Source organism: Hyaena hyaena, unplaced genomic scaffold (genome assembly GCF_003009895.1).
Source record: "Hyaena hyaena isolate Hyena2069 unplaced genomic scaffold, ASM300989v1 scaffold_311, whole genome shotgun sequence".
Taxonomy (NCBI): domain Eukaryota; kingdom Metazoa; phylum Chordata; class Mammalia; order Carnivora; family Hyaenidae; genus Hyaena; species Hyaena hyaena.
The window spans coordinates 1,093,504-1,121,095 of NW_024080944.1; the positions used below are offsets into that span (position 1 = coordinate 1,093,504).

At 49.3% G+C, this 27,592-nt stretch overlaps 1 protein-coding gene across 1 annotated transcript in view; it reads left to right on the forward strand.

Moving 5' to 3' along the window:
* Nucleotides 1–27,185, forward strand: part of SPSB4 (splA/ryanodine receptor domain and SOCS box containing 4) — a 79,145-nt gene extending 51,960 nt beyond the window's left edge. Inside the window, exon 3 of the mRNA XM_039248571.1 lies at nt 26,090–27,185. Coding sequence (XP_039104502.1) covers nt 26,090–26,217 — 128 coding nt within the window. The 3' untranslated portion in view covers nt 26,218–27,185. The remainder of the gene's footprint in view (nt 1–26,089) is intronic.
* Nucleotides 27,186–27,592: the final 407 nt, after the last annotated feature.

The following is a 27,592-nucleotide window of genomic DNA, read 5'->3' on the forward strand; positions in this document are numbered from 1 at the left end:
TCCTCAGCTCTACACAACCCCATCCCAGAGAATGAATGGAAAGACTCACTCTGGGCCTTGAAAGGAACCCAATCTCTGTCTTGAAGTTTAGAGCAATCTTCTTAGATGCTATTTTCTGTTCATCCACACCTTACTAGCATTTACATCAGCCTGATCCTCTGCCTCCCACTGTCTTCACCGAACAGAAGCAGCATCAAGCGTGGGCAGTGAGGCCAGAGAAAAGCGCACAGGCGCAGGCCCGCATGGACCATCTACCCACATGGGGGCGCTCGGGAGAGCAGCAGCAAGCAGAGCTCTCCAGAGCACGGCAGAGGGGCGTGCAGCCTCCATCCCAGCAGCCAAGCACAAGGACCAAGCGTGGCATTTTCTTTTCTAATGGAATCTTCAAAAATGGATTCCCCTGTGTTCAGGGTGACTGGTTTTAGATGGGGGCGTGATATCATTTCACAGTATATGCGTGTGTGAAATCACTGTGGTGCACCTTAAACCTATACAGTGTTATATGTTAATTATATCTCAGTAAAACTGGAAAAAAAATTAAAGACGAAGGCATAATGCATTTTAGAAAAATTCCCACCCAAAGAGATCAAGCTAAAAGTAGGTGTAGGTACTTAAAAGGATAATTTATCAGAAAAATTCACTGATGTTGAAAAAGCTCTTTCCCTGTTTCAAATAAACGAGGTGTCAGCGAAATAATGCCAGCATTAAATAATAAAGACACCCCAGGAAGGGTGTGATTAATTATCTAATGAAGGCACAGGCAATGAGTGCTGAGAGCTCGTGGAAAGGCGAAGTCCCTGCGGGTGCAGAATTACGGAGGCCTGGAGGAGGATGGTGTGCAGGGCTGGGGCGTAGTCGGCATGGTCTCGATGGAGAGGATGGAATAGGTGTTCCAGGCAGGCGGAATGGCAAGGGCAAGGGCAGGGAGGCTGAAAAGCACTTGAGTCTGCGGGATGGGAGTTTGTGGGTGAGTTCCTGGGGGGGAGCCTGCTGGGGCCAGACGGTGACCCGGACACGCTGCAGACGTCTCCCAGTGGCTGCCGCTGACCGGTCCACAGAAGCTTCTTTGAGAGCCTCCCAGGCATGCCCCTGAGAATGCCCTGTGCAGTGCCAATGGCTGGGGTTGTTTTTGGCAGCTCGGGGTCGGGAAGTGTGTGGGAGGAGACGGGCTGGCAGAGCTGAGACGCTGCCAGGCCTCGTGGTCTGCACACAGGTGGCCGGTGTCAGGCGGGCAGTGGTGTCTGCAGACCTCACTGCCCAGATGGGCAGGGCTGCCCATCACAAGCGAGCCTTTGTGGCTCTGGTTTACGAAACCAGCCAAATATTTTCCCTGTCACTTTATGAGGTGCTAGCTCTGCCCATTCAAGCTGGGAAAAATAAAAGCGTCATATAATTTGCTCCGTTAGAGTTGAGAGGAGGTTTGAAGTGAAGGGAGTTCTGCACCCCTGGAAAGGCCTGTGAGCCCGAGGGGGAGGGGTGTTCCCAGGATCCTCCCTCTGGAGGGGATGTGGGCACCATCCAAGTCAGCTGCAGTTTTTGTGGATGGAGAGAATGAGGCCCTACGCCTGGAAAGTGAGCCCAGGAGATGGTATTAGAGGAGAGTCAGTTCCCTGAGAACCTTCTTGAGCACTATGCTTTTCGGGACGGTTTAGCCCCTCATTCACAGGTGAGGCCAGGGAGGCCACAAAGAAGGATAAATGGGAATTCTCCTGCAGAAGTTGCCCACCAGGCACAGAGGTTTCTAGAAGGGTTTCAGGGCTGAGATAACTGGTGGGAGAGGACGTTACACAGTGAGGTTGAAAAACATCAGCCTTAGGGACACCTGGATGGCTTAGTCAGTTAAGTGTCTGACTCTTGATATCAGCTCAGTTCATGACCTTAGGGTCATGGGATCGAGCCCCACGTCAGCCTCCACACTGAGCATGGAGCCTGCTTAGGATTCTCTCTCTCCCACTTTCTCTCTGCTCCTCCCCAACTCCCACGCTCTCTCTCAAAATAAACATTAAAGAAAAAAGCATCAGCCTTAAGTAGTGAGCGAGTGGGCAGCCACTGACACACTGTGATTTCTAGCTTCCCAGTGAGTTCCTTATCCCCTGCAAAGCCCCCTGTCTTCCTGACCATGGCCTATAATTTCATTGGTAGACCTACTTCCCTTTTGCCACTAGTGATAAGTGCCATTGGGTACTTGTCACTCTGTGCCAAGCACTTCATTAGGTACCACATTCTTTCAACTGAGGTTTCTTGAAAACCTACTATATACAAGCTCCTGAGAATGCAATGACATTCTCCTTTACAAGAGCCCTATTTATAGTAGCAGCGAACTCATTGTTACAGATGAATAAGTTGAGCTCATAGAGAAATGACTTGTCAAAGACGTACAGCTACTACATGAAAGAGCTGCATTTGAAAGCCAAGCCAGTCTGACTTCATTGCTAGCTTCTCTCTACTTCATTGCCTAGGTTAGAAAGAGGAAAGTAATTAGTAAAGAAGAGACAATATATGTAGCCTCAATTATAATTCCTTGGCTTGTGTTCTAAGTTATATTAAAATTAATCATAGTTTTGTATGCTAATTATCTTTTGAGATGAATAAAGATACATTTTCTTAAAAGCAAATACGTAATGGCTACTGACCTCAATTCCACAAACCATGCGGTAACTCCGCATCGCCACCTGGTGGCAGAGATTTCTCATAGCAGTGGAGACAGAGAAAAAGAGCAAAGACTTAACTAGACAACAAATATAGGTAGGTGGAAAGGATAATACGTAGCAGGGATCCTGGACTGTGATCTGCCCTGGACTGGCCACATGGGCACTGAGTCTGCCACTTCAGCTCTCTGGGCAGCAAATTCTTGATTGTGCAGTGCTTGCATGGAGTGGTATCCCTGAAGGTCCCTTCTAACTTGTACATTCCCTGACTCTCTGTCTCTCATGTGGCACTGAACTTGAGAGGGAAATGCTCAGGTGGATTTTGAAGCACCGGTCGGAAAAGTGCCATTGGGCAAGGAAGGTTTTCCAGAGCCCTCGGGCTACTCCACAAAGGTAGACTTCCTCCTCCAAGTGTGCAGCATGGCCCACCATGGTTTTCTTACCTCTCTAGAATCCTCTCTGAATCCAGGCCTCTTAACGTCCATTCTCACTCCCTGCCTTTCTTCACTGGACCAGAGATCCTCTTCCACCCATTATAGTGTCTCCATTGGGAATAACCTTTGATCATAGTCCAATAACTCACTCAAGTCCAGGGTTAGAGAAGGCTTAACACAGTCAGGGAGGTTTATTAGTTGTATTCTCTTGTAAGGAACAGGAAACCTGACCCAAACTACCTTATGTTAATGAAGGGAATGTATATGCTTTTATCACTGACTACTACTTGGGTAAATCTGGCTTCAGTCTCACCTACATCCAGGGTTCAAACACTATTGCCTGGATCTAGTTTCTCTCTCTCCATTTCTCAGCTCCTCTTCCTTTGTGTCTAGTGGTGCCTTAGGGCTACTTCAAGGGGCTTTAGGTCCTCATACTCTCAATCTACATGAAATAACACAATCTAAGTATAGACAGTGAATAGCCCATCCCACAGAGCACCACCCTTAAGCCCCTTCTCCACACACATTCTGGAGGCCCCATGGATGGGCTCTTCTTTCTCCAGTCCCAAAATGCGTGCAAGGAGCCCCTGGGACCACCTGTTCCCTCCTTTTTTTTTTTTTTTTAATATTTATTTTGAGGTAGAGTGTGTGTGTGCTGAGCAGGAGAGGGGCCAGAGGAAGAGAGAGAATCTTAAGCAGTCTCCAGGCTCAGGACAGAGCCCAGTGCAGGGCTCAATCCCACAACTGTTAGATCATGACCTGAAGTCAAGAGTCCAGATGGTCAACCAACTGAGACACCCAGGTGTCCCAACCTGTTGTATCAGGCTTGCCTAGCACAAGACCTGGAATGCATTCTAATTGGCCCTCTTTGGGTCACATGCCTGCTCCTGAGCCAATCACTGTGGCCACTGGCTTGGAATGTGCTGATTGGCTGAGCCAGGTCACAATCTCCACCCATGGAGGTCAGGTGGGGCAAAGTCGTGGAAACATGCATATTCCCCAAGGGAATCTGAAGATATTTTATTAAAAGAGCAGAGAAGAGATGCTGGAGGCAAAACCACCAAAAATCCATTAGTAACTAACATAAGAGTTAATAGGATAAAAGTTTATAAATGATCAATCTTTCGATAAATCAGGTTGAGAATCAAGGCTATCCTTTTGATAACCTCACTTCATTGCCTGTGGAGTTTAGGCAGATGGATTCTGTCCTGCCCACACTGCCATCCACAGGGGGCAGTCCCGGTGAAGACACATTTCAGTGATGACTCCAATTTAAAGACCTGGAAAAAGGGAGATATTTCTTTAGGTTTGTGGGTTTACCCATGGGAGGTTGTCTTGCGTGTGATATCATCCTGTAACTACTGGGATATCCTTATATCCCCTCCTCTGGTCTCTGGTGGTCACTTAGAGATTTATTTGTCTAGAGTAGATTTCGCTCACTGTGCTGCCTTCCCTGGGCTGATGTTTAAAATTCCAGGTAGAGATTTCAACTGGGAAGGGCGTTAGGGACCCTGGTCCAAGCCCCCGTGCTGTGGATGGGGACCAGTAAGAGTCAGGGGCTTTCCATCGCCACTCAGCCAGTTAAATTGCAGAGCCCAGGCCCTCTGGCTGGCATCCCTTTCCTGTGGGTGCCTCATTACCATGGGATGCCTGAGTAGGCAGGCAGGAAGGCAGCTGTGGTGAAGGCCAGAATGAAACCTTTGCCTGAAGAATCCACAAAATCCTTTCTCTTTAGTCAGGCAGAGCGGTGGAGAGACGTCTCACTGTGTGTGTTGCTGGGTGCATCCTTGGTGATTATTTCTTTCTGTAGGGCATCTGTTCCTAATTGTATTTTGCTCAGCCTAAAGTTCAAAAGTAACTTCCCCATTGCACTCAAATGAGGCCAAGGAAGGAGGTGGTGTGAAAGCAGATACTTAAATTTCAGCAGATAAACCGCAGGAAATCATCTGGAATGGATGCTCTGTGTGTGTTTGATCCCTGAGAGATACTGAGCAGCATTTTATGTGAGGGTCTGGGATACACTCTGAAATCAGATATGGGCCCGGTCTCAAAAATCTCCTAGTTATTGGAGCAGCTGCACAGATAATGGCAATTCAGTGAGATAAGATTAATCAAGTGCTCTCAGAAGTGCAGTGGGGAGAATAACAGGTGTCTACGGCAGTTGTGGCATCTAGGAAGTGTTCACAGAAGAGGGATGTTGGAGTTGAAATTTAAAGAGGTTACTAGATGGAAAGGCTGTTGCTAGATGGGTGTAGTATGTGCAATGGGACAGAGGCTTTCAGACACATAGCCAAGTGCAGGAGACTGCAAGAAGTTCAAGGAGCACATGAGGCAGAGAGTAGTCATGTAAGGGTGATGCCACTGACGTAGTTGGTCATTTGTTCATTCATTAAACCTGGGCCTTTGAAATCCCATAGTTTTTTAATTTAAAATGTATTTCTATTAAATACATTCATAAAGTTTGATTAAAATATGACAGTGATAAGTTTCCTGCCTACCTTTTTTTCCCAGCCACCTTCCCCAGAGGCAACCATTGCTGTCAGGTTCCTGCGTTTTCTTCTAGGGTATTTTTCACAGGTACGCAAACAGCAGCATTCCCCTTATGCCCTAAGGTGCACCTTGCTTTCTTTGTTTCATCTATTGGAGGTGACTTCGCACCTGGAGGGCTTCGTCATTTTTCTTTATAGTGGTGGGAGTCCAGCTGTAGAGCCCCAGCTGTGCATGAATTGCTTAGAGACCTTCTCATCCGGTCCCTTGTTGATGGTGGAAAAGATCGGAGGTCCAGAAAAGTAGGAAGCCCACCCAAGGTCTCCCAGCTGTTCAGTGACTGAGCCAGGACCCATACTCAAGTCTTCTGTTTCTCATATCTACCCAAGGCCAGCAAGGTCCACTTCCTTGCCTCGATGGTCTTCATTGTTAAACCATGGGTTGGAAAAGGTGATGGGTGAGGCTGCCATTTTTTATAGTCATTGGGGGAGTAGGCTGAGGTATCCACCAGCCTCTTGATGTGTGCTTCCAGGCTTCCATAGTAACCTTTGTCAGTGTTCCCGCCCCTCCCCCTTGCCGTCTCCTCCCCTTCCTCCTCCCCAGCTTCCTCCTCCCCACCTTTGCCCTAGCAGCCCTGTGTCAAGCCTCTGGCCCATCCTTAGCCCAGCAACCGGTCACTATGACAACAAAGGCCTTCCATCAAAAAGTGGCCTTCCAGGTATTTTATTTGGAGCCCCAATTAAACAGGGCAGGCTGCAGGCTGGGAGCAGTGCAGGGAAGTGTGTTTTATGGCCTGTGAGAGAGCCCAGGTGCTATTTATAGCTCCTTAATCGGTGTTGCTAAATGGGGTCTTAATGCAAGTCCCGTGGCAACTGCACATTTTCATCACAGAGAATCTCCTCCCCACAGCCTCACTCCCTCCATCTGCCGGCCTGAGCGGGCTTGCCTGGCAGCCTCTCCTGGGGGCAGTGGTGCCTTCCCTCTACTCAGCAGCTGTCAGCAGGCTGCCTGGCCCCCCTGACCTCCTCCCAACACAAGCAGGCCCTTTGCAGTCCTGTCCTCGGGGATATTTGGCCCACAGCTGTCACTTCCATCAGGAACCTGGAGTCCTCAGGCGGCCATTTGTCTTAGGACTGAGGTTCTGTCCCCGACCTCCCCCATCACTCCCCCAGCCTCTACATCAAAGCCAGAGTGGGCTGAGGGACATGTATGACTGAATATGCAAGTAAACATCCACAAAGTCCTTTCCATTAATTCATCATGGCATTAACAAGCAGTTTTACTCATTCACACACAGCAGGATAACTATTACACCCCATTCCTTACAGCTGGGGAATTCCAGCTGAGCATGGGAGAGGAATGAACTAATGTTCACTGCCAGGCACTGTTTTGGAGCTTCATGTCACTTGTTTTAGAGACGAGGAACCCATTTCAGTCCGGGTAGGCCAGGTCTTGCTGCTGTAATAGACAAGCCCCAAATTGCACTGACTTCCAACAACCAAGGTTCATTTTTGCCCTTGTTGCATGCCCATCGCTGGTCAGCCAGAGGCTCTATTTTGTAAGGTTCGTGTCCTTCAGGTCCTGGGAAAAAGGACCAAGCTCCAATGGTCACTAATGGAAAGGGGAAGACAGCAGTGCACATACTGGCTGCTAAGGCTGCCACTTGGAAGTGGTGCACTGCACTCCCTCTGACTTTTCATTAGCCAGAGTAAGTGTGTGGTCACTCCTAGCTGCAAATGAGTAGGGAAGGGTAAAACTGATCCTGTGCCTAGAAAATGGAAGCTGGAATATTTGAAAACAGCCCTAATGACCTCACAGGAGCTCAGGGTCAATGGTCGGTGATTTTCCTAGCTCCCACAGCTCCTAAGTGGCAGAGCAGAGATTTGAACATTCAGCTCTTCTCCCTAGAAATCTTTGCTCTTTTCCTTTTCAAAAAAAAAAATTCTTTTAACTTATCTTTATTTTTTATTTTGAGAAAGAGAGAGAATGGGGCAGAGGGGAAGAGGGAGACAGAGAGAGAATCTTAAGTAGGCTTCATACTCAGCATGGAGCAGGGCTCCATCCCACAACCCTGGGATCATGACCTGAGCCAAAGTTGAGTCAGATGCTCAACCAACTGAGCCACCCAGGCGCCCCTGTGCTCTTTTCCCATGTTGCAAAGTGGCTATAGACATGGGAGCTAAAAACAGACTTATGACTCAAATTCTATCTCCAGTGTTCACCAGCTATGTTACCCCAATTATCAGGTCGTGTTACCTCTCAGAGCCTCATTTCTCTGTAAAATAGAGATATTGGTGCAGGACTATGTTCTGAAAACCAGAACTTTATTCCTAAGTTTGGGCAAACTCATTTGGCAGCCAGACAGACTCCATCAGAATGGGTGTGAGCCTATTTATAGTCATTCCTTATTTCACTCAGTGTGAATATTCATAGGTTTCACTATAGAAATATTAATGTATTTGATTACAGGCGCTGCCCCAGACCACAGGGATGTTATGCAATACAAGGCATATGGAATTTAATTAATAAACTCTGGAACTCTCTCAATCTGAAACAGTCTGGCCCCAGGGTTTTGGATAAGGCACTATGGATCCTCAACGGGTTGCAGTAAGGATTAAGGGAGATGATGTGTCAAAAATTCTGAGCACTAGGCCCAGCATGTTGGAAGTGCTCAATACTTGGTGATTATTCTAGATCCCAAGCTCAAACTGACAAGACAGGAAAGAGTCTCCGGCTTGTGGAAGATCGCCACAGGAACTGAAACCAAAGCAAGAAAAGAGTGGGAATGCTCCAGTTTTCACTTAACTCAAATCAGCAGGTCTCTTTGGTTGCTGAAAAGTCTATCCTAGTAAATAGAAGTCTTGAGCGCCTCAGACATCCTTGAGTGTATTTGTGGAATAATTCACTCTGATAGCAAATAGGGTCTTTGTGAAGGTCCTCCGAGAAGAGATAACATGCTTGATAACTTTAAGATGTATCAAATAATGTGCCCTTTCTAGCCATTGGGCAAGAGTCAGAGGTTTTGTGTCAACATTCACCTCCCAGAATCGTGGATCTTGCAAGGGAGTTCCAAAACCCTGTTCCTCTGAAGTCCTCAAGGCCCCACCTTGAGGGTGGTAGCTGAGACCCCATCCCTCACTCCGATCACCTTCCCTTCTACCTGTGGTTCTACATAAAAAATCATTTGGCAACAGGTTTCTGCAGTTTGGGCCAAAAGACCTGCCCTCCTGCCCCCCCCCCCCAAGCCCCCCAGGCCGAGAACCACAGCCCAGAGCGGCACTGCGTGCAGTGGTTAGAACCTTCGTAACACTGCCTGGGTTCTGATCTCTCCTGAACCACTCACTAGCTGAGTAATCTTGGGCAGGCTATGACCTCCATGTGACTGACTTTCCTCATCTGTAAAGGAAGATACTGATGGCTGTTGTGAGGATTAAATGAAGTTAGTTTGTGGAAAGTTCTTAAAACAGTGCCTGATGAAGTACACACCATAGAAATGCTGGTCACTATTAATACTATAGTATAGTGAGACTGTGGCCTGGGTCTTCTGTCTCTTACTCCAGGAGTCTTGTCCAACTAAATTCACATTTTTGAAAATAAATGTTGACAAGGATATGGAGAAATTGCTGGTGGGAATGTAGAATGATGTGGCCCCCTGTGGAAAACAGTTTGGTGGTTCCTCAAAAAGTTAAACATAGAATCAGCTTATGGCCCAGTAATTCCACTCCTCATTATATACCCAGGAGAAATGAAAATAGGTGTTCAAACAAATAGTTGTACCCAAATATACATAGACACAGTATTCACAATAGCCAAAAAGAGGTAGAAACAATCCAAATGTCCATCAGTGGATGTCCAAATGTCCATCAGTGGATGAGTGAACAAAATATGGTGTATCAACACAATGGATTATTATTTAGCCATAAAAAGGAATGGAGTTCTGACACATGCAACATGGAGGAACTCTGAAGACATTGTTGCTAAGTAAAAGAAGCCAGATACAGAAGGCGAGCTCTCAAAAATAGATACATTCATAGAGACAGAAAGCACATCAGTGATTGCCAGAGGCTGGTGGAAAGACGGATGGTGGGAACTAACTGCTTAATGGGTACAGGATCTCCTATGGGGGTGATAAAAAGGGTTTGGAACTAGATACAGGTGGTGGCTCTACAACACTGTGACTGTATTAAATGCCATTGAATTATATATTTTAAAATACTTAATTTTATGTTATACTAACTTCACCATAATTAAAAAATAAATTCACTGCAAGGAAACTGTCACCAGACTTCAGTCAACAACAGCAGTTATGCTCATGCAGAAGGTGAACTCCCTCACCCCAAGCATAGCACTAGGGAGCACCCTTTATCCCCCATGACCCCTGGAAAACTGTGAGCTCCCCAAACTGAGGGTGCCTGACTCAATTCTGATTCCCCAGCACCTGGCTTTGCGCACAGGGGATCCTCCGGGAACCTAGGGCTCCAGGGGGTAACTGATGAAAGCATAGTGAGTACACACCAGCACTGTCCGCCAGTTGACAGTTCTGCAGTATTGTGCCAGCGGCTTAAGCCTCCCAGCTTGTTTTCCTCACCACGAAATAGAATGGGATGATGGCGCTGTGTCTGGCTCACTGTGCCAACCCAGAGAGGTGATGATCTCAAGCTGGTGGGGCAGGGTGGGCCCAGATGCAGGACCCAGCAGAAGGCAGCTGCTGCTCGCCTTAGGTTTTATTATTACTACTGGGAAACAAGCCTCCCCCAACCAGCTTTATTGAGATATAATTGACATACAACATTGTATAAGTTTGTTTAAGATGTACAACATGTTGATTTGATACACTTACATACTACAGAATGGTTACCACTGCAGGGGAAGCTAACACCTCCGTTCCATGGTGGGAACCTTTAAGATGTAGTCTCTTGGCAACTTGCAAGATTGGTCAAGGGGATTCTTAGTCTATGTTCCTTTAAGAAACTGGTTTGGCTGCAACCGAACCTAAAATATTTTCCTGTCTTTGTCCAGCTCTAACAAAAAAAATTAATTTTGTCTGTCATTTTTCTCTACAAATATATTTTTGTTCCTGAACCTCTACCATCTGCTACCCCTTGTCTGGAGTAAAATAAGAAATAAGAAGGTGTCTAATTTTATGGGAAAATAGATATGGACATTTTACACCAACTACATTGAATAGTGTCTTGTGAGGAAGAAACTCTGCGCTTTTTCTGGGTGACCTTGGGAATCACACAACCTCTCTGTTCCCGATCTCTACAATGAGGGTAAATATGGTACCTGCCTCATAGGATGCTGAGGACTGAATCAGTTACCAAAGGGCAAGCGCTGGTGCTTGGGGTGAGCTCCTTATTCACCATTATTACTGTTGGGGGGGTAGTGGTGGTGGTATTGTTACTGTTACTCTGTGGTGGTCCCTACAGTCCCCCGGACTCCCAGGTGTCCTAATTGCTACACAGCGGGTTGTACATTTTGCCAACCTGGTTGGTTTGCCAACCTGTCTACACAAGGAAAACCGAGTGTGAAGAAGGAGTGGGTGCATTTGGTGACCAATCTGAATACTCAGAATCCATGGTGAGGGACGCTGGAGAGAGAGAGAATGGGGTTTTCATGAAGTTCAGGATTCTTAACGTGTCATCACGGATATTATAGCTAGAGTCATCCTCAGCATGGAAGAACAGTGAGCAAATCGCTGGATTCCATCGAGGTTGTGGCTCTGTAGTTGGATCAGACCTTCCAGAAGTTTATAAGGATGGGGTGCCCCCCTGCAGGGTGGGGTGACAGTTAACCAGATTCTGACAAGGTGGTAGATGAGCTTCAATCTACAGTAGCAGTGACACCGCTGGCCTGGGTCTGTGTCTGGGCCTAGAAATGTTTTCTTTGGCTGTGCTAAATTAAAACAACACAGAAATGTCACATAAAAGTCTGGATTTCAGGAGTTTTGGAAAAGAGCAGGGAACCTGTAACACTGCACCTACCTTCCTTCGTGGACCCGAGGCTGGAGCTCCTATGCGCCCCCTGGTGGAGGGCCCTTGCGCCCGCTGCCTACACCTGCTCCTGCCATTCACGCAGGCGACCCCGCTCTGGCCCCTAGGTATTGGAGGTGGCACCTCTGGTCTAAAATCCAAACATCTGCGATACTAGAAGTGGCTTTCATTCTTGTACTGACCATTTACTTTTTAACAAGTTACCTAAAGCAAGAGCCATTTGCCTTGAAATGAGAAATGGAAATAGAGCAGGACTTTCCAAATTTGCTAGGTATTATGCTGTATCATGGCTCTTTACACACAGAAAATATTTATTTACAGACCTCATCTCTTACCGCTTTTCACTAGCCACACTTTTTCTCTTCCCCAGCTATCTCCTAAATACAGGGTTCCTCTTGAGCTACTTGGATCCTCTAACTAAAGGAGTGGGAGCCAGGGTAAGAAAACTAGGCAGACTCCATCCAAGAATTCAGTTTACTCATCAGTTTTGCTTAAGTTAAGAAAAACAAGCTTCCACCATCCTCCTCTGGGCCTATTTCTGAGCTCACACTTGGAAAGGTCAAATAAACACTATAAATCTATTAGAAGGCCTTCATATTAAACCCCCGAGGCTTATGCTGTTTAGCAAGAGGCTAGGGTGATGACGTTTCCCAAGTGGAAGGAAGTTTGCCTGGCCTTGGCTATTTGCTAGAGCACAGGAGTCAACTGTCCCCATTAGCCTCGATGGTTGCAGGGTGCACGGGCTGGGGCTGAGTCAGGAAGGGGTGACCGTGGGGCTGCTGGTCATACCTGGAGGGGAGAAGCACCCTCGTGGGGTCTGCTTTGGCTTCCTTCTCCTTTCTGAATTCTTCAGGCCAAACCCCAGGTGCAACCAGGTGGACTGGACAACCCGTTAGCTGCTGTCCGCCACTTGGCAGGGTCCCTCATCAGCCGCATATCTCACCACTTGCCTGCCACCCATGGATGGACTTTGTCGGGCCAGGGGCTTACCTCCAGTCCATCCAGGGATCTCCACACACAAAGAAAGAGCTATCCCTCCCTGACACACACGGAGCAAGGCTGAGGCTTGGGGCACAAAGACTGGGTGACAGTCAGCTGAGCTAGGTTTCTTCCTCAAGGACTGTCACCCCACTTCCCCAGGAGAGTGTGCCAACACGAGGGGTGTCCCAAACCATACTGCCTGAGTTCTGGTCCTTTTTGACCCCTTTTAGGTGGCTTTAAGCAAACTACCCAACCTCTCTCTGTGCCTCAGTTTCCTCAATCTGTAAGTAGGCATTCATAATAGTAGCTGCATCATTGGTAGTAAGGAGTAAGTACAGTAAGACTTAGACCATCTCCAGACATAAGAAGTACATCCTTGCTGTGACTATTTACATTTTTACTGTTATTATTGCCAGAAATGCAGCCAAAGAGCCCAGAAGAACACCAAGTTAGACTTTGAAAATAGATCAGCACTCATGGCTTTCCTCATGCTTCTGCTTCTGATGAAAAGATTAAAGGAACTTCCCCAAAATAGAAGGGGCTGATGGGGAGGGCCAGAGTCTGGGATTTCACAGAGCTAGATTCGGACCCCGGCTTCCTGGTGCACCAGCTGCTGGGCCTCCCCAGCCCTCTGGTCAGAATTACCTGTGGTTAGTGACGTGGAGGCATCCTACTCGGGGCATCCCGTCCCGCTCTTCACACCACCTGACTCTGCTTTCACTTCGTTCTAAATGATCAACTGCTCTTGAACAGCAGTAGCTGTCATGTTTGATCACCCAGGTGCTCCAGGCCTAAGCCCGTGCCTCTCATCTCATGCCCCCACACCCCCATGGGGCAGGCATCATCCCCCTTCTACAGAGGAAGCAGCTGGCCATGTACAGCCAGAATTCAGCTCTGGGCCTGGGCTGTGCCTCCTTCCAGCGACGCCTTCTCTTAAGCAGTGCGAAGTTCTCGGCAGGCGAGGGTGACTCCATTATTACTCATCAGCTAGAATTCAACTATAATTCGTCTTCTGGCCAAGCTTCTGGCCAGAGAGAGGCCAGGCCAGAACTTCTCTCACTCACTTTTGCTCTCTTTCTCTTTTTTTTTTGTTTTTGACTGAAACTCCGATACACAGAATTGAACTAAACACAATCCTTAGTTGTAATACACTGTCATCGGTACCATTCATAGCCCTCTTTCATTCTGACTTGCATCTTTATGTATTTACTTTCTTATCATTTAATGCTTCCATGAATCTATCCCCCAACCCAAGGACTAGAACATCAGTAGTTGGGTACCTCCATGTCTGTACCTGGTTCATCCCTGCTAACAATTTTGTGTTTATTCCTTATAGATTTTCCACTTATAGATGTATGTTTAAATGGCTTAGTTTTAGTCATTTTTGAACTTTACTAGTTTGTCTGTCCCAGTACCACACTGTGTTCACTGTTGTGGCTTTAAGTAAGTCTTGCTATGTGGCCGGCAAGTCCTGCTGCCCCCACGCTCCTTATTCTTCTTCTTTAGAAGGGGACACGCCATGAAGAAGGGGGACCCATCCCTGACGGTCCCAACACTGCCCTGGATAAGACCTGCACCAACTGCCTCCGAAGGGCCATTGTGCTCCCTTTTGTGGTCAACCCCTGTTAGACGTGTTTGTTTCAGCATCTGTAGGGGCAGCCGGGCTTTCCCAGGACTGCAGTAGCTGAGAAAACATATAGGGACGCAGGGAAGGCCCATGGTGCAGGGCATATCAGAGCCAGAGCCCTCTGCCCAGCACCCTGCGGCTCTCCTCGCATGGCCAGGGGCTGTCCTCATCCAAAGCCAGGGTGTCCAGCCCTTGCGCAGCTCCCCAAGGCAAGCCCCAAGTTGAAAACGGCCAGATATTCTGGGAAATTTTTCAGCTGAGTCAGCAACATTCTCCACCAGGCCGAGGAACTGGCGCAGTGTGTTACTAATTCTGTCTGCCTGTGGGACCTTGCTGGAGGGTTCTTCAGCCAGCCTAGGGCAGTGTAAAAGGGCTACTTTTTAAAAATGTGTTCCTTGCACCAGAAGAGCCGGGCTACAGTTTCCTTTTTTTAAAATTTTTTTATTTTTTAATGTTTTATTTATTTCTAGGAGAGAGAGAGAGACAGCATGAGCAGGGGAGGATCAGAGAGAGAGGGAGTCACAGACTCTGAAACAGGCTCCAGGCTCTGAGCTGGCAGTCAGCACAGAGCCCGACGCGGGGCTCGAACCCACGAACCGCGAGATCATGACCTAAGCGAAAGTCGGACGCTTAACTGACTAAGCCACTCAGGCGCCCTTACAGTTTCCTTTGTAAAGAGGAGGTGTGTTGCAGCTGCCTCCTTGGTCAGAGACCAAGCGCCCATCAGGTGCAGAGCAGAGCTGTAAGGGCCGGGAAGTAAGGGCAGAGCCGGTCCCTACCCGGGGAAGTCCAGAGTCTGCAGGGGTGAAGAGGGCACCACCCGCAGGAAACGATGCTAGAGGAATTCATGGTGGTCGGGGATAGGGAAGCCGTGCTTCCCAAATGGAAAATGAGACAATGATGTCTGGCAGCGGGACAGAATATTTCCAACAGGTGTAGTCCCATAAACTGCTCAGGTGAGTCACCATAATGATGAGAACCACACAAAGGCCTCTCTGCTGGGGAGAGGTATTTGGAGGACAGGCTCACCCAGCAGAGAGAGGAAGAGGAAGCTGTACCAGATGGGGAGGAGGAGAGGCAGGGGGACCCTCAGGAGGCTGCTTTTCATGGTGGGGTCAGGAGGTGACCAGAAGGCTGGTCCTGAAGATAGAAAGACAGGATGGATCAGAGATCCACCTTCCAGTTTAGCAGGTGGGAATGGAAGGGCTTGCTGGTAGGGCCAGTTTGGAAGGCAGAGGAGGGCAGAGGAGGGCAGAGGAGGGGCTTAGGAGCATGAGACATGGCCCCTGGGACAGGGATCTCACCAGAGCAGCACAGTGGGGAGGAGGAGGGGCCGCGGGAGGCATGTGGATTCCCTGCTGGGTGTTGGGATATGTGTGGAGCAGCCCCGTGGAGCGGGCCGGTGGACACTTGTATTGGAATCACTGGGGAACTCGTGAAATCGCTGCTTCTGGTGCAGCTGTTCAGGGTAGGCCGGAGATCCCACATTCCCAACAGGCTCCCCACTGAAGCTGATGCTGTTGGTCCATGGATGGCTCACGAGGGTCCCAGACTGGAGCCGGGGCAGAGGCTGGTGTGACAGTGTCCCTGACTCAGGTAATAGCAGGGGCTAAGTACCTGTCGAGATGAGATTGATAGTCATTTTAGTTTCCCCTCCAAAATGAAAGTGTCCCAGGCTTCAGGAACACCACCACTGATCATTCCTGTCAGAATTCAGGGATATGAGAATGGAAAGGGACATGTGCCTTTTTGGAAATGTCTTCACTTGAAGAGCAAGGCACACGCCATCTCACAGTGTGCATTCATTCCTAGGACTCGCCTGGGCACCCTCATGGACACTTGGCAAAGATCGAGTGTACAACCTCTATTCCCAGTAAGTTGAGGGCACTGACTTTTTTTTTCTTTTTAACAGACTAGATCTTCTTCAACAACCGATTTTTGTTTCCTCAAAGTGTCATTTGAGAAAAACTGTGGACTCCTCCCAATGTTACACAAACGAGATTCTTTGAACACATCTTAGAGATGTGGCTTTGGAGCCAATAGGCATCCTTACCCAGCAGTAAAGCTAACTCTTATTCGTCTTCTAAAACTTCTCTTACCTGCAGCCTCCTCCAGGAAGCCATCCTAGATACCTCCAGGCTGGGCTAAGTGCCCCTCTTCCTGGCTCTCACAACTCCCCCTGCAACTCCTGCTCCACACAAAGCCATGTGGGCTGCCACCATTCATCCAGTCTCCCTGTCCCATCTGTAGCCCCGTGAGCCCCTGTGTGCCCGGTTCCCTGCTCAGGTCCTGCAAAGCAAGTTTAGAAGTAGAAGTATGATGAGTGCATGCATGTGTGATTCATCATTGCATCAGAGGGACAAGAGTTTATCCTCAAAGTCCACAAAATGACACTGGGACTCTGGTATCCCTCCAAACCCTTCTTAAGAAGACTTTGATTATAACAGTGACGTCCTCATGCTTTGATTTCCCCATCTGCAGAATGGGTCAATGAAGATATCTTACATTGTTCAGGGAAAGTTCAGGTTTTCTGTCAATAGAGACTGACCTTGACCCTATACAAGAATGGAAGCCGAGCTAGGGTTTCTCTCCAGTACTGCTCCCCACACCCCTGCCAGGCTCTCAAGAGGCTGAACAAGTTATGGGATCTTCTTCCCATCTCCCCAGTCCTCCCCAACCTAAACACACAGGGGCTTCTCAGCCTGCAACTGCTTAGAGGCTGAGGAGGCTCAACAGGGGCTGAGGCCACAAATCTCCAGGGAGACCTGAGCCTCTCCTCCACGCCCCACCCCAACACCTGCCTGGAGCCATTCATTCTTCCTCACAGCAGGGTGAGGGCAACAGCTGACACCCACCCACAGGCTTTGGCAGGGCCCCGGGCATAGCAGAGTGAGGGGGCAGGCAGCTCCTGCTCTGCTGAGATCTGGGCCAAGAGAGCAGAGAGTATCCGTGGATAGAAGGCCCTCAGATGAAGGATTCAGGTCACCAGATTACCCATTCCTTCGGCACAGCTAATGTGAGCCTGTGGCTAAAACGGGCCTCGCTTGGTAAATCTGAGTGCAGCCTCTGAGCAGCCAGCCCCCTGCCTTTGATCATATAGCAGGTTATGGCCAGCCCACCCCTCCTGGGTCTGGCTCAGTACCACCTCCCCCAGGAAGCCCACCTTGCCTGTGCTAGCAACTTGGGAGCCACGACCCTAGATCTCCGAGGTTCACCTAACATTTATCTCACAGGCTTCACTGGCCTTGCCTTTCACTTTTTCATGTACATTTAAGCCCAATTTGTTTGGGTTCAGTTAGAGTCCTTCCGCTGCCAGGATTAAATGTGATTTCTGTTCTGCCAAGTGCCAGCCGTGGAAGGGACCCTGAGCCTTCTTGCCAAACCACTTGCCACACCGATAGAAGCTGAGACCCTAAGGAGGAAGGCAAAGCCACTCAGCCAGCTGGTGGCTGAGGCCAGCCAGAGCCCAGGGTTGCTAGCTGCTTGGCCACTTTCCACGCAGCTGTGCTTCAGGCTCAGGGTGAGGGGGCCCTGAGATGGAACTGAACAGAGATGAACTGAGCTTGAGGTGCGCCTCACTCCCTGTTCATTCTCAGTCCCCAGCCCTGCGCCGCCGGCCACTCACTGGCTACCCGTGCTGCCAGTCTGCCCCCATATCCTTTGTCGCTGGGGATGGGGAATCATTCAGCTGGGTGAGGAGGAAGGTGAAGGAAAAGAATGCTGATGGGTTGAGCAAAAAAGGAGAGGGTCCTGTGGCCACAGTGGGGGTGGTTTATCCAGTGGTCAGAGACTGGGGTGCTGAAAGGGGCATTTAGGGATGTGGCTGGGCTCCATGGCATGACCCAGGGGTGGGCAGCTGGGTGGAGGAGAGTGTCCTGAGCACGAGGCAGCCCAGAACCAGGAGCCTGAGCAAAGAGAGCGTTGTGCCTGTGGAGGATTGCATCAGAGGCGGGCGGCAGATATGGACAGAGATGGGACCTGGGAGGCCAGGCCAGAGCCCTGACAAACAAGGGGCCAGAGGTCAGTAGATGAAAACAGCAAGGATCAGAGCCAAGGGGTGCGAGGAGGAGCTGGGACTTCTCACAAGTGGATGGCAGGTGCAGAGCTACAGATGTGGCAAGGAGTCCTGCCCACCTCCTGGGCCTGCGGGCACAGACGGCCCCCAGGGAAGGCCAAGGGGCTGTGGAGCCTGGGAGAGAATGCCCCATGCACAGAAAGGGGGGGGGAGCTCCAGAAGAAGTCAGGGGCACAATTTTCTGTGTATAAAGCTGCAGTTCCAGAGAGCACAGAGGAAGATTCGCTGAGGTTTGGGACCAGAGGTGAGGAGGCACAGGGCCGTATGGGGAGGATGGCACTTGAGAGAAGCGATGGCCACAGGCAGAAAATCTACTGGCTCTTCACGTCCATCACTCCACCTTCCTTTACATCCCCGCTCCATTTACTCTTCCCTCGGAGTACGTTTTCATCCTGCAGGAGCACCTCCCTGAATAACATTCAGACTGGATGTGCAGAGGCTCTTTCAGGATCTGACCTGTAGCTGCTCTTTGCTCCAAGACTGTGCAGTCCCCCTGTGCTGGGAGTGCTGTGGAGCCTTCAGGTGACCACTCTCCTGCTGGACACACCTTCCTGGAGAGGACTGGGTCCGGGAGCTGGGCAGGCCATGACAGGCGCTTCCCCCAGGCTATCTCATGCAGAGAGCAAGGCCAGGCTTTCCCAGATGCTGAGCTCTTGGAGGGATTACCTGATGTTTGCTCCACACCCAGTCTTGCCCATGCACACAGAGCTGCCCGTTCTCTGCCTGATTTTTCCACCATCCTGTCCCTGTCTTCCCAGGATTTATCCAAACGTCTAGGCTGCCCACTGCCTTTTGTGCTTTCCAGTACTGTTGTCAGACCCTTTACACACATAGGTGCACACAGGTGCACATCTCCTCTGCCCTTTCGGGAGACGTGGGTGGGAGAGGTATAAGTGGGTGGTCCAGGCTGTCCCCTTGAGCATAGCCCCACACAGTTCAGTTTTCTGAACTGTGGTGTTTTCTAGCACACTTTGTTCTGGGTTCGCCCCTTCGGAGGATTCCCACGTCCTCACTCCGCAGTGTTGCCCGGGGAAGACCATGCATTATTTAGGACTGTACTGCTGTGCTGCACTCCTATGCGCATGAAGGTTCTCCCTCACTCCGTATCCCAGGGAAACCTGTGGGCCACACCTGCACTGTGGGGACCATCTGTGCCAGCGACGCTTGTTGGCATAGAGTTCATCAGAAAACACAGCTTCTGTCCCAGCTGCCATCACAATGCTTTTTGCTGGGGAAACAGTGAAGCTTGCTAAGAGAAAACTCCAGATTCCAAATGCTTTCTTAGATATAAACTGGGGTCCCTGTTGATAATGGCAGGGCCAGTTGGTACAGGGATGCCATATATTTTAGAAGGGAGTGGGTAATGACATATTTATCCATTAGCGTAATTAAAAGGAGTGACACTTGACAGGTGTAGACAGAGAAGGCAGAGGAGCCAAGCCATTGGGGAGAAGATGACACTTAGCTGGGGTCCTAGAAAGCAGGCAGGCTTCTGGAAGGCAGGGAGGGTCTAACATCTGAGGGAGCAGCATGAGAGGAGGCCCAGAGACATGCAGGCAATTCTCTGAGTCTTCCAACACCAAAACCATAGTCTGTGGATAAGCAATTAGCACAGTGTCTGCACATAGAGCGTATATGTGATTGCCCGTATGCGTGTCTTCTCATTTCTTTTCCCGAAAACAAACGGTACTCAGGTCTACTTAAGTTCCGATTTCAAGGCTGTCACTCAAACCTTCCCCCATCTGCTGACCATTGTCTATAGCTGCTGCAAAAGAATTTCATCTCCTGACCTTAAAATGTTGATCTTTTTTTCAAAATATTAATGTAGGGATGGATATAGGGTAGGACTCACATCTTGGCATCTTCCACCGCAGGCAGAGGGGACATCAAGGGCCCAGGGAAGCTGCTTAAGCCACCAATCCCTGCGTGAAATCTCCACCATTCACTGATACATCACAGATATGGACTCTTGAAGCCAGATGATCTAACTTCCCCACTTCACCAACAGCAAAACAGAGTCCCTGGGAAGTTCTGTGCCTTACCTGGGGGTGTACAGGGGCTTGGTGGAGAATTACGGAAAATTCAGGTCACCACAGAACCTTGGAAATGATTGCCTGGTGATATTTTTAGCATGGACCCAGACATTCAGCCCCAGCTTCAATAAATCTTCATCAGGAGTAGAGCAGTGTTGTCAATTAGGACGATGTACTGAAGCATGTTTAGAACCATAGTAAGTAAGTTGTTACTATTTTAAAGGTGCCTCTTGGGCTGATGGCTGAGATAAGACCTACTGTAGAGAGAATGTCTTTAAGGCAAGGAGCCTGCTATAGCATACTGTCATCACAACACGTGGCTGGGGGGTGTTTCTCTCCCCACTTTACAGATGAGAAAACCGTGGTTCCCAGAAGGTGCGCCAACCGCCTGGCCCACTGGCAGTGGGAGTGGGAGAAGGGGCTCCAAGCCAGCCTCCTCTCCCCACTTGGCCCCGCTGAGGCCCCTGGGAAGACGTCTGGCTTGCGCTGTGTCCACACCCCCCAACCACAGAGGGGAGGCACCCCTGACTCAGTCAGTGATCTTTTATTTTTCTTGACGTTAAATGCATTTTTGATGCATAAATACACAGAAAGCATGCAAATCTCAGGTGGCGAAGCTGGATGGTTTCTATCAACTGAACAAACTGGTACAGCCAGAACTTGTCAAAGAGCAGGACAGTTCCTGGCCCCCAGCTTCCTCCTGCTCCTCCTTTTTTTTTTTTTTTTAAATGTTTATTTATTTTTGAGAGAGAGGGACAGAATGTGAGTGGGGAAGGGGCAGAGAGAGAGGGAGACACAGATTCCAAAGCAGGCTTAAGGCCCTGAGCTGATTGCACAGAGTCCGACTGGGTCTCGAACTCAAGATTATGAGATCATGACCTGAGCCGAAGTCGGATGCTCAACCGACGGAGCCCCCCAGGCGCCCCTCCTCCTGCCCCTCCTAATCACCTCCTGCCCAGTATCACCACTGCCCTAATGTCATCGTCCTGTTTGGGAAACTTTATAGGTGAAACCACACAAAATGTATTTTTCTTTCACTCAAAATTACATTTGTGACTCATCCGTGTTTTTGCATGTAATTGTGTGTCCTCATTCTGATGGCTGGTTAGTGTTCTGCTATGTGAAGATACACAATTTATGCTTACATTCCACTGCTGGTGGACAGTAGAATTGTTTCCAGATTGGTGCTGTTACAGATACTGCTTCTGGGGCACCTGGTTGGCTCAGTGGGTTAAACGTCTGACTCTTGACTTCGATCTCACAATTTGTGGGTTTGATCCCTGCATCAGGCTCTGTGCTGACAGTGCAGAGCCTGCTTGGGATTCTCCCGCCCCCCCTCACCCCCTGCCCCTCCCCTGCTCACTCTCTGTCTCTCTCTCAAAATAATTACATAAACTTTAAAAACAAATAGTGCGTCTATGAGCATTCGTGTACTTGCATTTGATATACTGGCCCACACCGGAAGTGAGTCTGCAGGCCATAAGCTCAGCTTTAGTGTTCCACAACAGCTATGCCAGCTTGCACGCTCTCCGCGTTATGAGGGCTCCAGTTCCTCCTCATCCTCGTCAGCTCTTGCTATTGTCTTATTTTCCTTTTGGCCTGTTTTGGCAGGCAGGCAGCAGAGTCACATTATGGTGTTAATTTAAAGTTGAGCACTTTTTCACCTACTTATTGGCCATTTGCATATGCACTTTTGTGAACAAGGACTCCTCTTTCATTGTCTTAGTTGGAAAACATTTCTGAAAATGGCTCCTATGCTGAAAGATTCTGTGTTTCTCTTCCCACCTGGCTGATCATTGCTAAACCTCCACATTTGGCACTTCCCAGAAGGGTCCCAAAGCCAAGGGGAGTCAGAAAAAGAAGAGTCGGAGGGTGGGCCCAGCCAACACTGGGCATCCCCGGAGCCTTGGAAGTTCCACAGCGGCCGGCTGCCGCACAGCCTTGCTTGCACTCTGGCATTGCCGCACAGCCATCGGTTCAAAGGTCACTCAGAAATTAGGAGAGATGACTTATATTTCACATTTAGAGCTAAAGACATGCCCCGGCCCCCCAGCTCCCACCCCCTTTCTCGCTTCCTTTGGAGTTGGGCTCTGGACTGATTTCAAAGACCACAGAGGAATGAATGGATAAACAGAGTTCTTTCCTTCTGCTCAGCCCCTAACGAGGCAGAGGGTACACAGGGCATTGGGTTTGCTGAAAAGGCTTAGCGTTTTGGGCACTGAGGACCTGATGTGTGCCTAGAGCTTTAAAATATTTAAGAAAGCTTTCAAGCTCTGACATGATTATCAAACATTAACAGCTCAGAATTTTCCTGATGCAAAGTGCCGGCCCATCTCCCCCCACTCAGAGAAGTAACTGCCGGCCTCCCAGCTAGAGCCTACCTGTTACCAGCCCCAAGCTTATTCTCACAAAGGACAACCAACCAAAGGCCCGGGTGGGGAGGAGATAGCTAGCAGTGGCATGTGTTCAACACCCACTCTGTGCTGGTCATCGTGCTTAGTGCACTACACTTTCCAGCTCACTGAATCCCCACCACAATTAAATCCCCACCTCAATTAAAACTGCCCTGTTCTCCTGGGACTTACAGGAGAGTGGGGAGCTGAGGCAGAAATGATGCCAAGAGCCATTTATTCCAGTAGCTTAAAACATCTGTAGAGGACATGCCCCGAAGCAGAACATCAATTCGTTCGCTGAATAGACAATTGCTGGGCTATCTCCCTGTGCGCAGACTGACAGCCATAGGTCCAAGGACAGGTGAGTCAGGGTCATGTCCTTTAAGAAGCTCACAGGCTGCTTGTAACAAGGAATGGAATTGGAAAGTCTTGCCGCGTTTGTCTAAGCGGAGGAAGAGTGCACTTCTGGTCCGTAGCCCCTGTGCATGGCACCCACCTATGCTCTGCCCATGCCATGAGTGAGGCCCCGCTGCTGGCCTGGGCACTTACCGGCCATGTGACCTTGGGCAAGTGGCTTACCCTCTTTGTGTTTCAGTTCCCTCCTCCTTAAAATGGGGATGGGGCACCTGGGTGGCTCAGTCACTCAAGCATCAGACTCTTGGCTTCATCTCAGGTCATGATCTCATGGTTTCATGAATTTGAGCCCTGCATCGGGCTCTGTGCTGACAGTGCAGAGCCTGCTTGGGATTCCCTGTCTCTCCCCTCTCTGTGTCCCTTTCCTACTAATGCTGTCTCTTTATCTCTCAAAATAAATAAACTAAAAAAAATTTAAATAAATAAAAATAAAATGGGGGTAATAATAATACTTACAATAATAATTTCTACCCCAAAATGTTGTTGGGATATAAGTTTGATAACACATTCCTGTGAGCTGAGCTCAGCACAGCACCTCACCACGTAATAAGTCTTCAGTAAAGAGTAACTATGATTAACCTGAAACTAATATGACACTGAGTGTCAGTTATACTCAAATAAAAAATATATAAATAATAGATAATTTAAAGTAACGATAATTGGGGGGGGAGTTGGTCAAGAGAGGGAAACCCACAAATTAAAGTAACTATAATTAGATAAGAAGATCGGGGTTTGGGAAGGGATGTTCACAGAGACATGACTTGGGGAGCATGGTAAAGCTTGGATCCGAACAGGTGGGGGACAGGGTGAGGGAGAGCTAGACACAATGGTGTAGGTATGGGAAAGACGGGGATGCCTCAAGAGAGGTGTCAGGTGTGGGCCTAGGCATGGTGACTGAGGGTAAGTGATTCCTCCTTGGCCAACTGTGAGCGTTTGTATGAGGGTCAGAAGAAGATACAGAGGAGAGAATGTTTAAAGCCACCAATCCTGCATACAGATATGCCTCCGCACAGCCTTGCCCCGAGCGAAGGAGAGCTGGGGACACGCTGGTATGTGGCTTCCAGTGCACTGGCCACGTCCTCCTTCAGTTTACATGGCTCTCTGTATTAACTCTGCAGCTCTAGCAAAGGAAAATTCTCCAAAACACACTCTTGACCACTTTCCCATCCATTATGATATTATTCCTATCACGACTCTTGTACTTATGACTTATAGTTTTATTGCATCTTAGCACATTATAGAATGTTTTTAAACTATCACTTGTTCTGTTACCAATAAAGCATTCAGATGCAGCTTCAAGGGGTGCCTGGATGGCTCAGTCGATTAAGTGTCTGACTCTTGATTTCAGCTGGGGTTATCTTACATTTGCAAGATTGAGCCCCAAAACAGGCTCTGTGTTGACAGCACGAAGCCTGCTTGGGATTCTCTCTTTCTCTCTCTCTCTCTCTCTCTCTGCCCCTCCCAACTCTCTCTCTCTTTAAAAAAAAAAAAATCTTAAAAAAAAAAGATGCAGCATCAGGCCTCCAGTGTGATACCATAGGCTTGGGGAAACTAGGCCTGTACAAGCCATATGAGACAACATGTGACCACCATCCTCTTTATTCGTGACCCAGCAGACCCATTCCTCTCCCTCCAAACCTTCCAGCCTATCCTATTTTATGCCTCTGTGCCTTTGCCTGTTCTCTCAGCCTAGAATACTCCCCTCACTAACATGACATACAACTCCTATTCATCCTTCAAAACCTCGTCAGTAATCCTCCCTTTGAAGATTATGAATTCTTCCATAGGAACTGCCCAGTTTCTGTCCCTTGTGCATTTAGGAGTCATTGCATACATTACACTCTATTATAATTATTCACCTGTTTAAACTCTGTACCACGAGCCCTCCTCCACTTCCAGGGCTGCCTCTGGCCTTGGTTTAGTTACCTCTGTAACACTAGGTCCAATCAGAGGGCCTGGAAGAGAATAAGAGCTTAATAAATATGTGTGCGATAAAACTAAACTTGGTCCTACGTCCAGGTGTTCTGTGGGTTATGGATTTTAATTCATGAATTTCCCCAGAACTGGATTTTAGAAGAAAATGCATCCCTCTGCTAATTATCAAAAGATGCTACAGGAGAAGTTTGAGGGTTCAAAGGAATTTCAAACAGCCTCCCAAGCCTCACCTGTTCAGATCCCTTCCTAGGTCAGAGGCTTTCATTTTTATCATGACCTGCCAAGAGAAGTATTTTTTCCATTGAAACACACTGAACATGCACATCAGAGAAAAAGCTGTCATGGAATGATACTTACTCTTGCCATGGTCATTGTTCTCCATTTTCCCTTTCTTCTCTTTCTTTTTTTAAAATTGCTGGTCACCATCCAATGAATTGATTTCAGGATTCTTTTTTTTTTTTTTTTTAATGTTTATTCTTGAGTGGGGGAGGGGCAGGGAGAGAGGAAGACCCAGAATCTGAAGCAGGCTTCAGGCTCCCAGCTGTTGGCGCAGAGACCGATGCGGGGCTCCCAGCTCACCAATGGCAAGATCATAACCTGAGTGGAAGTCAGATGCTTAACTGACTGAGTCACCTGGGCATTCCTCTTTTTTTTTTTAAATGTTTGCTTATTTTTGAGAGAGAGTGTGAGTGGGGGAGGGGCAGAGAGAGAGGGAGACACAGGATCTGAAGCAGCTCCAAGCTGCAAGCTGTCAGCACAGAGCCCCAGGCAGGGTTCCAGCTCCTGAACTACAAGGTCATGACCTGATCTGAAGTCCAACACTTAACCAAATGAGCCACCCAGGCACCCCGATTTCAGGACTCTTTAGTCTAAGCCGTTGCTTCCCACAGTTTGAAAACCCCTTCTTTAAGCCTCCAGCTAAAATAACCGAAGAAGGCTTCCTGGAGGAGGAGCCCTGGCGGCCAGCTCAGAGGAGCAGGTGGGCTGGTGGTGGGTGGGGAGATGGTAGGCAGAGGTGGGAAGGTGTGCAAGGCACTGGCAAGACTAATCCATTTCCCTCTCGTTCCAGCCGAGCCCCTGCCTCTGATGGACCTGTGCCGGAGGTCCATCCGCCTGGCCCTAGGCCGCCAACGCCTACGGGACATCGGCGCCCTGCCCCTGCCTCAATCTCTCAAAAACTATCTGCAATACCAGTGAGGCTGAGGAGCAGCAGTGGGGACCCACACACACCACGGCCTGGGCCTGTCCTCTCACGGTCACACAGTACATTCAGGAAGGTGTCCTCCTCCTCGCCCCAGAGCGCCAGGACACTCCGTTCTTTGAAAGGACCGGGACGCGTCGCCAACTTCGAAAGTGAAATGTCTCTTGCCAACAGTATTTGCCGCCCTGGAGGCAGCTCTCCTAAGTCGGGCACCTCCTTGGGAGCCGCGAGGAGCCTGGGGCCTGCGCCCAGCAGAGATCCTGCCCACCACCAAGACACAGCGGCCCTGGCATTGATCAGAGAGCCTTATTGAAGAGAATGAATAAACATTTGGGCGGGAGCCTTGCTGTTGTGTGCCCGGGTGCAGACAGGGCCAGGGGAAGACTGGCCAGCTCGGGAGGAAATTGCGTCTGAATAACGAACGAGGAAAGCAGCTTGATGCCGGTGCCCGTCTGGGCCCCCACCCCTGACACTGTACTTTGCGCCCCTTTGAAAGACTGTTACCCAGGGTTGCCCGGTTGCAGAATTGGCCAGTGGACAGAGCAGTGTGTAGACCCCTTCCAGCTGACCTCTTTGCACATTGTTTACTCACCCCTTGGCGTGCCCTCTGTCCCCACCGCTGACCCGCAGCTCGCTGGCTGCCCCAGGCACCCCTCTTCAGGGAAGCTGAGTCTGACTAATTCACCCCAGGGTCAGAGTGTAGCCTTTATTATTATTATCTTATGTTTCATGGTATTTTAAAAGAGGAATGTGGTGAGGGCAGTACTTAGTCCAAAGGTGCTAATGGGGGAATTGGGGGCACTGTGACACCCGAGTGGATGATGTCACAGGCTGGGGAGCCTCCCTGGGGCTCTGAGGGTCTCTGGGCAACCGTCCATTCGGATGTTCCTAGCGCCACAAAGCTTTATTTGAGCGAATTATTTTTTCACTTTAGGAGACATATACGAGTTTGTTTCTGTTTCAAGCGTGTGTGTGATGTGCTGTTTATTTATCAGCTTGGGGCCGCAGGGGTAGCCCGGGACCGGAGGGGTGGCCGTGGGGAGCCGCTTCCCTGCGCGCTCCGAGCCCGGTCCTCCGCTGCGGACGCCGCCGCCCGCTGCCGCCAGTGGGCATCTCCCGTGCGCTTCCGGAGCTCTCTGCGCAGACTCGTTTCTAACTGGAAATTGTCACGGCAGTGGGATCCCAGAGCCCCAGCCGGCACTGCCTTCCCCGACTTTAATGTGAATTTGATGAATGAGGAGCGTTTCTAATAAAGTTTGCTGTTCAGTCCTTCCACTGTTTACTAAATGCTGCGTGGGGAGCTTTGGGAGGGTGTCTTCCACTAGCCTGGCTGGTGGGTTCCCAGGCCCTCAGAAGGCAGGAGTGCAAACC